Genomic DNA, 10,000 nt, shown 5'->3' with positions numbered 1-10,000 from the left:
CTTTCAAAATGTCAAAATCTTTCGATTTTGACTCGTGTTTCTTTTGTCCTTCCACAACAAGTTATTTAAGCCAATGGGAACGACTCTCTCGAAGCTACCCGTTCGCTGGTTCTTCCTGTCTTTGTTAGCTGAGGGTGTTTTTAATGACAATGTTACAGACAAACATCAATGTTAATCTTCTTCTAATCGTTGTTTTAATTATGGACTCCTCTTTGAGTAATAATACTTTGACACGTTGACAGTCCCTATCTGATATATAGAGGTATAGCATTTCTGCAGACGTGAAGGATAGCTCAAGGCTACTCCCGCTCCAAAAGCACAAAATAAATTAAATAAATATGATGAGTGAAATGAAAGGGTGATGAAGGTTTGTGTAGATGTGGCTTTCATTGTTTTCAAAGATTCTTTGGTACACTTTTGCAATGCAAATTAGTTTATGGCAGTCTTTGTTTTTAGAATCTAACGTTTGGCGTTTTTATCTAAACTTTAATCTAACCCTTTTATTTTGTATTTCTGGTAATGTGTCTTGATTTGTTTAATTCACATCCAATTCCACTTGAAACAACGCACCTTTACGATATTGGCCTTTCCCAATTCCCTCATCAATTGATTGTGAATTTCAGTAATTGAATTAGAGTTGACTTCAAAGCATAATTTAGTCAAGGTTTAATAGGCAAACAAGGTGCATACGTTAAGCAACGCATATTTCCCTAACGACATATATCAACGTTTGTCTTTCCTCTACTTTCTCCTGGTCGGGGTGGGGCTTTTCACTCCACGCCCTCCGACTGCTTTGGGAGGGGCGGGGCTAGGAGAGGCAGGGGGGGCGGGGCTTGGAGCTGCTGCCTTTGGCTGAGGGAGCTCAATTGGCAGTTTGGGAGGGATGATGGTTTTCGGAGTCAGGTTGGGCTTGGCCACTGGAATTGTATCTCCATGGCGGTAAACACTGACCTGGAGGGAGAGACAGAGAGGGAGAGAGAGAGACAGAGAGAGACAGACAGAGAGAGACAGAGAGAGAGAGACAAAGAGAGAGAGACAGAGAGAGAGAGAGACAGAGACAGAGAGACCGAGAGAGAGAGAGACAGAGAGACCGAGAGACAGAGACAGAGAGAGAGAGAAAGTGTGAGTGTAAGTTTAATATGGGTTGGAAGTTGCAGTGGCAGCAGCGTCTCTCCATATTGAATGTTATTCCTGGAAATAATCCATGAGATTGGCGAAACCGCGGGTCATTTGGTGCAATATATGAGAGCGGAACGCCTCAGTGGTCACTGGTACGCCCGCTGCTAGGGAACTCACCACGATGTCCACAGACTCTCCTCCGTATTTATTCTGAACGATCATAGTGTATTTCCCGGAGTCCTCCATGCCGATGCTGTTAATAGTGAGGCAGGCAAACTTTCCCTGGTCCAGGGACACCACATACTGGGAGAGAGAGAGAACATGGTCATTTCACCCCTGATCTACTGCCGTTTTTCTTTACACATGATGTGTTTTGTAATGAGGATTTTCTCTATTACAAGCAGACAATATCTAGAGATGGATTTTTGTTATTTCTTGCCGATCAGCCGCGGGACATTAACCGCGTATATATTGACGGAGGACACAGGTGTCGCTTGGCAAATAAGTAGGAATGCTATTCAATGTTTAGTGCAGTCACGTGCCTTATTGACTCATGGCTCATCGCTAATAGGTTTGTTGTGGTGTCTCCCAGTGCCCCCCCCACCCCACCCACCCACCCCCCCCCCCCCCCCCCCCCCCCCGTCCATATTCGCGAATATTAAAAGAACATCCAATTAACTGCCACACATAAAGCACATCAGTTTCCCCGTTTTATGTCCGTTATAAATCCCGTTCAGGAACGTATAGTTGCTGCTACGTGCCTCTCCAAACAAATCACATTTATTGGTAACCAGAGTAGCGTGTTAAGAAGCCATAATGGCCCCCACTTGAGAGCAGACTCCTGGGAGATTTGATATATATATATATATTGCTACGTTAGCGGGGGACGGCGGAGGGGGGAACTACCTGGTTGTCAGGCTCCACATCATTCCCGTTCTTCAGCCATGAGACCAAGGGCTTGGGGTCTCCACTAACTGTGCACGTCAGGCTCAGGGTCTGGGAAACAGACAAACATGTTGCAGGCGGCCATTTCTGCTTCTTTAGAAACTAAAAGCATCTCAGTGTGTTCTGAGATGTACGCTGTAAAGGAGCAGCAAGGGGTGAGGCTTTTTGATCAGGACACCTGCAGGTGAGGCTGTGGACACGGGGTTTTCGCACGCACACTTGCACACACACACACACACACACACACACACACACACACACACACACAAACTTGCATGAACAAACACACACACACATGCACACACACGCACACACACACACACACTCACCTGCACACACACAAATAAATGCATCCACACACTCACACATGAAAGAGGGCAACCACACACAGACACACACACACATGCGCACTCTCACATTCTTACAAACACACAATTCTTACACACACACACGCACACACACACACACACACACACTCACCTTCTTCTCCATGATGGTGACCACATCAGGCAGGCCTCCCACCACTTTACCACGGTCTAGAGAGAAAGAGAGCAACAGTCACTCAAACATTATGGGATGTTCTTAATAGCCATTATTAATATGGCCGTGAATATAATGGGAAATGAGCGGACATGTGATAATGACACTGGAACATGTAGAACTCCGGAGACTAAGCCATTTACATGCAGATGTGGAGAAATCGAGTTGGAGAGAGAGACACACACACAAACACACACATACAAACACACACACACACACACACACACACGCAAACACACACACACACTCTCTCACACACACACACACACACACACACTCTCTCTCTCACACACAGACACACACAGACACACACACACACACGTTGACACACTCTCTCTCACACACAGAAACAGGTGGAAAGGAGGACTTACTCATCTCAGCGTAGGCCTCTGCCCTGAAACAGACAACAAGTCCAGTCAGAAAGCTCTTGACCCCCCAACTTCAGCATAGTTGTAGTATATGCTGTCAAGCATTTGGAAAACACACACCGGACTCCCCAACAGTAAATCATCAATGAATCCACATTGGATGTAACTGGTGAAATGCCCTTTCACCGCTTAGTAAAATCAGAAATGGGTAATTATCTGTAAGTACCCTGCCAGGTAAAAAAGAGAGACGCCTTGAGAAAAAAATCGATATTTATTTATTTTTCAATAAGCTCCCAAGCGACTTAATTGTAATATTGATTCGTCGATTATAGTTTTAAATTATGTTCACTTGCTGGGTGAAACATGTATTTTTGTCTCTTCTCTTTTTACAGGGTATAGTAAAAAGTGTAGAAACAGCATTTTTCCCACAGCTGGTTGGTGGCCTTATTGTCCCTGGCCGGGGGCAGCCATTTTCTCGTTCTACTTAGCATGCCGCTGATGGGAACATAATCAATACTTTGTTCAATCCGAGGTAGGTATAACTGCGGGTAAGCCAGAGTTTACACTCAATTTACTGCACGCCACGAAGGGATTAGGATGTATTCCCAGTGGCTAATATGATCATATTGAGGTTTGCAGAGCTCGGGTTTGATTATCGGATAACTGGGACACGGCACGAGAAGGGGGGGGGGGGGGGCCTGGCAGAGTTATGGGGAACATCTGGGGAGAAAACTATGTTCTCTCCTTCACCTCATCTTCTTGGCATTTGGAGGCAAGGTGATGAGCCGTTCAGGGGTTTGGCCGTGTTGTGTTCGCTGCTTGGCCCTACAATAGCTCTATGAATCCTAATTTGACGCGGGAATTGGCCGGCTCTGGCTCAGTACGGCTTGTTTTGGGACCTCCTTTGAAAACGGAGAATGGCTTTACATAACCGTCGAGCCGAAGGTAGAAAAAATACACATTTGTGTTTGTCCTGTCTCGCCTTGGTTATTCTTTCCCCCTCTCTGCCTATTACTCTGTCTCTCTCTTTCTGTGTCTTGTACAGGGTGTCGTCTTACTTGAGTTTCTGGAACTGAGCGTAGGCTTTGTCGTACACTGAAAAAGAGAACGTGAGAAGAGAAGCTCACTTTTCAAACACCCGACTTTAACTTCAATTCAGAAAAAGAAACTAGAGCATACCATATTAGCTGTTTATGCATGTGTGTGATTGCGTGCGTGCGTTTACCATCTCCACTCAGGTCCAGTGTGCGTTTGTTTGTGTTCTCAAGGTCAGCAATGACGATGGAGTACATCCCTTTGTCTTTGTCGTTGGGCTCGATCACCTTCAAATCAACAGAGCACACTCAGTGATCTACACATCTCTCATCCATCCCTTCAACCACACAACTCTCTTTGTGGAAGGTATCTACAGAGGGTGTCCTATATCCCTCGTAACCTTTCCAATATGGAGATCTAAAAAAAAGACACTACCTAACTGTGCCATTGTATTTATTGACCTTACTGGAGTACATTCGGGGGCCACTTCCCAACCCATCTTCCCCTTGGGCTTGGTGACTTTCCCTGAAGCCTATAAACATGAATTAAGCCAACGGTATCGTGTTGTGTTCAATCACAACAGAACCTCGGAAGTGTCCGCTTTTGTTGAAGTGCCGCCTTTAAAAAGAGTTTTGATGTGCTATTCATGTGTGTGTGTGTGTATGTGTGTGTGTGTGTGTGTGTGTGTGTGTGTGTGTGTGTGTGTGTGTGTAATGTGTGCAGGGCTTTGTACCTCCATGGTTGCCATAGCAGGGGTACCTCCAATCACACACTTCTCACTGTGGCCCACCTTTGATTCACTGAGACAAAAGCACAGAGGGGAGGGTGTGGGATTGGGTGTGTGGAGAAGGGAGAGAGAGGCAGGGACGGACAGAGAGAGCGAGAGAGTGGGAGAATTCATACATACATGCATGCATACATGCGGCAAAGATGTTTGGGTGATAATTGAAAACCGTGTTTACATGCCTGCCTAATGTTGAGCCTGGGGACGTTAATTTCTCCACTCGTCCATCTTTTTTACATGCATAATACACATGCATTAAGGCCCATCACACACACACACACACACAGACACACACACACACACACACACACACACACACACGGCCTGGGAGAGTGCTGAAAACGAATCTCCATACCTTATGTTGTCTAAATAACTGAATTATCGGAAAACCTCTACTAGAAATTGCAACTCTCTTTCACTTTCTTTATCTCCCTCCCTCTATCTTTCTCTCTATCTGTCTCTGGGGTAAAATAGACTAAGCACTAAGACTCATACACATACACACCCACATTCCCACACAGACACACACACACACATTTTCCCTGAGGGTTCAGTGTTTGCATTATCCTCCGTCCAATAATGAATCCTTGACGATGTTGTTTCTGTTTTTACAAGGGAATGCGTTTTTTTTTACAGGCAACTCACTATGGCCTCGGCCACAGCCCCACAGCCTCTGCTCATGTGCGTCCCCCCACGGAACCATCGGGGGCCCCCCTTACCCGTGCGTCCAGTGGATGTTCATCTCCGAGGTGTAATATTTCATGTGACATTGGAGTTGAATGCCAGTCGCCGTGCAGTTAATGACGAGCTCTGCTGCACTGGCACCTAATGAAGGTAATGAGATAGGGGAAGAAACAAGTTCTCAAAACTGGCCCCCAATTGGTGGCTTGCTTTTTTCCATTTTTTTCCTTCTACGGCGAGATCATCTTGCATCTTCATAATTACAGAGCGAGGCGGGTCTTCTGCTGCTTTCTCACCTCACATGATTAATGGAGACGGATCACACCGCTAGGTGCAGTCATTGCTCCGGCTATGCTAGGTGTTTTTCTATTTCCGTAACCATCCAGTGAATAACCACGCTAGCAAGGTGTAACAACGCAATGCGTGAAAGACAGGCTTTTTTAGTCTTTTTTCTTTGCTTTATTTAAGGAAAGAGAAGGAATGGTTTTGCCGTAGAACTCAACCGATTCACAGTGAAAAGCAACTCCAGTAATGTACCTTGCTGGTGGATTGTTGGTTTGAATTATAGTTATACCTGTATTTGATACAATAGACTTTCACCAAAACAATTCTATCACAATACCCATAAAGAAAGAGAAAATCTTGTCATTGTTCTACACAGGTTTCCTAGAGATAAGAAGAGACATTTGATGCCGTAGCATGGTCTGGTGTGTGTGTGTCTGTGCATGTGTGTGTGCGGTATATGTCTGGAGCTAGGTGGCGTATGTGTGTGTGTGTTAATAAGAATGAGAGTGCTGGTGTGAATGTGTTCGTTTTTGTGTACAGTGAATTTGCGTGTGTGTGTTTATGTGCATATGGTATATGTTTGCAGCTAGGTGACGTATGTGTGTGTGTGTGTGTGTGTGTGTGTGTGTGTGTGTGTGTGTGTGTCTGTCTGTGCGTGCACGCATGTGTGTACACGTGGTACGTGCCTGGAGCCATGTGACCTGTGTGCGTATGTGTGTGTGCGTGACGTATGTGTGTAAAGAGTGTGGCTGCCACCTACCCGCCAGCCGGTTAATCTTGTTGATGACTTCGTCAAAGACTAAGAGAAAAGCAATGAGATCATTGTTCAGAGCCTGGGGTGGAGAGATATGAATACAAATACGAAGTTGCCATGCGGTCTGCTAGGGGACAAAAGGCTGGGCGACTGCGTGACATTGAATTGCATCATCTCTGTTCCCCACATAGAACCATCGTTAGAACGTTATTGTGTCAAAGGGTTGTGCGGTTTGGAGGAATTATATTTTTATATTTGCATTTAAATAACATTACCATGCAATTGCTCTGGATAATCAGTTCATAGAGAGTTTGGTATAATAAGGTTCGTATGAGATCAGAATTGGCAAAAAAAAAGTACATTATGGATTCAGGGATGGGACGTCCGTTTGGTCACATGTGTTTGGGACGTCATTAAAGAGCCAGCCCACTGTTGTTACCTTTTCCAGAGATGTCCACTTGGCTCATGTCTTTTCCTCTGTCATCGCTGATGGTGGCTTTATAAACACCAGCAGTTTTTCTGGAAAACTGCCAGGGAATCGGACATAAGGGACATAAAGTCAAACTTCAAGCACATGGGTTTTTGAGTAATATTTATACAATGATGTATTTGTTCTCTGGGACTCTGAAAACCCTAAAACTAAATGCTCCATAATCACCTAGCATGATGCTAGTTTTGTAAAGACGGAAATCTCGGCATTATATTTATATTAAGATTTATTTAAATAGTATAGCAGTCCCTAGTAGAACATTTCCTGTCAGCATTTTCTCTTGCCTCTTTCAATTGACTTGAATATAACTATTACGTATTTAGCAAAAAAGTTGAATGATAACTCAATGTCGCGTTTCATAGGCATGCTTGAGAGGTTATTATTTATGGATGTATTTATTTATATATGTAAAGTAGGTCACTTCTCTTGGTCACAGGATTTGGACTGTACTTAGATGATACTTGATAACTGAAATCATATACCTAGCCTGAACCAATATGGAAATATATGCTACTTATTAGAAAGGGATGGGAGATAAGGGAGGGGGGAAGGCCTGGGGGTGTTTCCAAAGTGCATATTCATCACTTATTGTTATCCCCAATGAGGTTGAACACAGAGAGGTGCTTCCCAGACATTTTATGAAGTTCCCTTACTCAAGGTTACAGGAACATTGGTGAGTGAGGAATTCTGAACATTTCATTTTACCAGGTGGATGGGCAGTTTGCAGACTCCTGATCCCAGATCGGGTTTCACGTCTGGAATAATCTCTGTGTCTTCTTTATACCAGTGGAACTCAGATTCCTTCTTCAAGTTTGCGACCTTTAAACACGAATGAATGATTGAACACATTTGCCACATTTCAACCTCTTTCCCTTCAACGTTGTCTCAACCCATCGATGATGTTGTTGATTATATATTATACCATTCATAATAAACCAGCAGGAGGAAGGAAGAGAAAGGTGATGAATACAATGACTATCAATACAACGCCCTGGTGGGTTACCTTGCAGACAAGCGTGACAGAGCAGTCGTCGTCCGACCTTAACGGTCAGGAACTCACTGAAGTGGGGCCCTGCGGAGGGGAGAGGTGGGTGGGGTTGGGTAAGTTTGTGGGAGGAGAGATAAGGGGGGGGGGGGGGAGAAATTAGGGGGAGGGGGAGGAGAGATTAGTGTGGGAGGAGGAGAGAAGAGGATGTGGTAGAATGGAGGGACAAGTGGGGGGAGGAGAGGGTGAGGGTGGGAGGGGAGGTGAAGAGGAGTGGTGAGTAGGTCCAAGTAGAGGTGAGTGGGGGGGAGGAGGGATGAAGGTCGGAGGAGAGGTGAAGGTCGGAGGAGAGGAGTGAGGGAGGAAGAGGGGTGAGGGGTTTGAAGGAGAGATGAGGATGGGAGGAGAGGTGATGGTGGGGGAGGAGAGGTGATGGTGGGGGGAGGAGAGGGTGAGGGTGGGGGGAGTAGAGATGAGGTCGGTGGGGGGGGGGGAGAGGCGGATCAATAGAAGGACGAGAGGCAGAGAAGAAACGTCCCATCATTCAAATGTTTATTTCCAGCCAGCACCCTCCCATCAAATGAAATATTCAAAAACCTGTGGGGGCGAAGTGTATCGCAACTTCATCCATTATTGAGTTTTTTGATTACATGCTCACCAGAGAGGGAGGTTTGTCAAACAAAACAGACTGTTGTAGGAAAACTTGGACTGCGTCCATTCTCCGGACTTGTCTCTCTTCCCGAGCATTTTGAGCTTAAAGACAAACACGTGGGCGAGCGAGTCGATGAGAATGTTTGGTGTGTCTTACCCTCCTTCACTCTGATGTACTCTCTCCTCTGGTAGTCGGCTTCAGCCAGCGCTGCTTTGAAGGCTAGACACACACACACAAACACACATACACACACACACACACACACACACACACACACACACACCCACACAGAAACAGACCCCACCCACACACACACAGACACACAGCCACACACACACAGCCAAACAAACATACAGACACAACAACACACAAACACACACAGCATGGTAAATTGCGCCGCTAATGACCTGATACATGACAGATCATATGTTTTACTGGCATATATTTATTTTAAAATGAGCCTTAATCAACACCTCCACACATGGTTAATTATGTGCTACTACACATTTCCCCCTGACGTCAATCTGTTAACTTCCTCCTCCCTCGGTTGGGTTCCAGCTGTATCACCACGACCCTCTGCTCTTTTAAATCAGTGAATCAATCGGTACAAACCGACACACACCACCTTGCTCCTGTTCATTATTGGAGACAACGAGCCACATACGCTCGACAAAAGATAAACATTTTTGTTTTGCTTTCTATTTTAGTTAGACTTTTAAAAAAAACTTTGCCAAGACTCACGCCACAAGAATTGAAAAGAGCCAATCTTACCATCTCCAATTAGAACCAGGGAGCTCTGGGCCTTTCCTCCACCGTCTGTGATCTGGCAGGTGTACGTGCCTTCGCTGTCCTCTGTGAAATGATCCAGGATGAACTCAATCACGCCGTGGACACATCGTGGGCCATCTTGTTGGGCTGGGAGGGAACACACACAAAAGATGAGGACAACAGTTTTTTGGCAGCCATAGGAGAATAAAGGGAAGAAAGAAAAGAGAATGGTTGAATAGAAGAATGGATGAATACAAATAGATATAAAAAATATATATATGTGAAAAGAAGAAATAAGTAGTTGGTAGAAGTAGAATTTATATTTCTGCCACTCATATGGCCATACTGTTTGTATATTCTTATTTAAAAGGTTTAAAATTCATAGTATAAGGTTAGTTATGACTGTCCTGTGCTTATGCTGTGACAGACACATTTCCCGCCTGGGACATTTCCCTGTGCATGTTACATTGAGAACTAGTATTACTTTGCCTCAGTATTTTACATTACACTCAATCTCTTTATCCAGCCATCCAAAATCTATCCGTCCGTACAGTGGTACATCTGGGTCATTATTATTTATTCATGAAATGTGTG

General features: G+C 44.9%; 1 protein-coding gene across 1 annotated transcript in view; it reads right to left on the bottom strand.

Moving 5' to 3' along the window:
• Window positions 1–741: 741 nt before the first annotated feature.
• Window positions 742–10,000, bottom strand: part of myom2b (myomesin 2b) — a gene marked incomplete at its 3' end in the record, with an annotated part of 31,522 nt that continues 22,263 nt past the window's right edge. Inside the window, 18 exon segments of the mRNA XM_079736501.1 lie at window positions 742–951; window positions 1,297–1,422; window positions 2,026–2,115; window positions 2,545–2,600; window positions 2,976–2,998; window positions 4,031–4,067; window positions 4,198–4,294; window positions 4,741–4,807; window positions 5,511–5,616; window positions 6,518–6,556; window positions 6,951–7,038; window positions 7,707–7,820; window positions 8,005–8,037; window positions 8,039–8,073; window positions 8,795–8,857; window positions 9,410–9,526; window positions 9,529–9,553; window positions 9,836–9,846. Coding sequence (XP_079592627.1) covers window positions 742–951; window positions 1,297–1,422; window positions 2,026–2,115; window positions 2,545–2,600; window positions 2,976–2,998; window positions 4,031–4,067; window positions 4,198–4,294; window positions 4,741–4,807; window positions 5,511–5,616; window positions 6,518–6,556; window positions 6,951–7,038; window positions 7,707–7,820; window positions 8,005–8,037; window positions 8,039–8,073; window positions 8,795–8,857; window positions 9,410–9,526; window positions 9,529–9,553; window positions 9,836–9,846 — 1,337 coding nt within the window.

Source organism: Pollachius pollachius (genome assembly GCF_949987615.1).
Source record: "Pollachius pollachius genome assembly, chromosome: 5".
Classification (NCBI taxonomy): Eukaryota; Metazoa; Chordata; class Actinopteri; order Gadiformes; family Gadidae; genus Pollachius; species Pollachius pollachius.
Note: the sequence above shows the minus strand (reverse complement) of the source record. Positions and strands in the feature narration are given on the sequence as shown.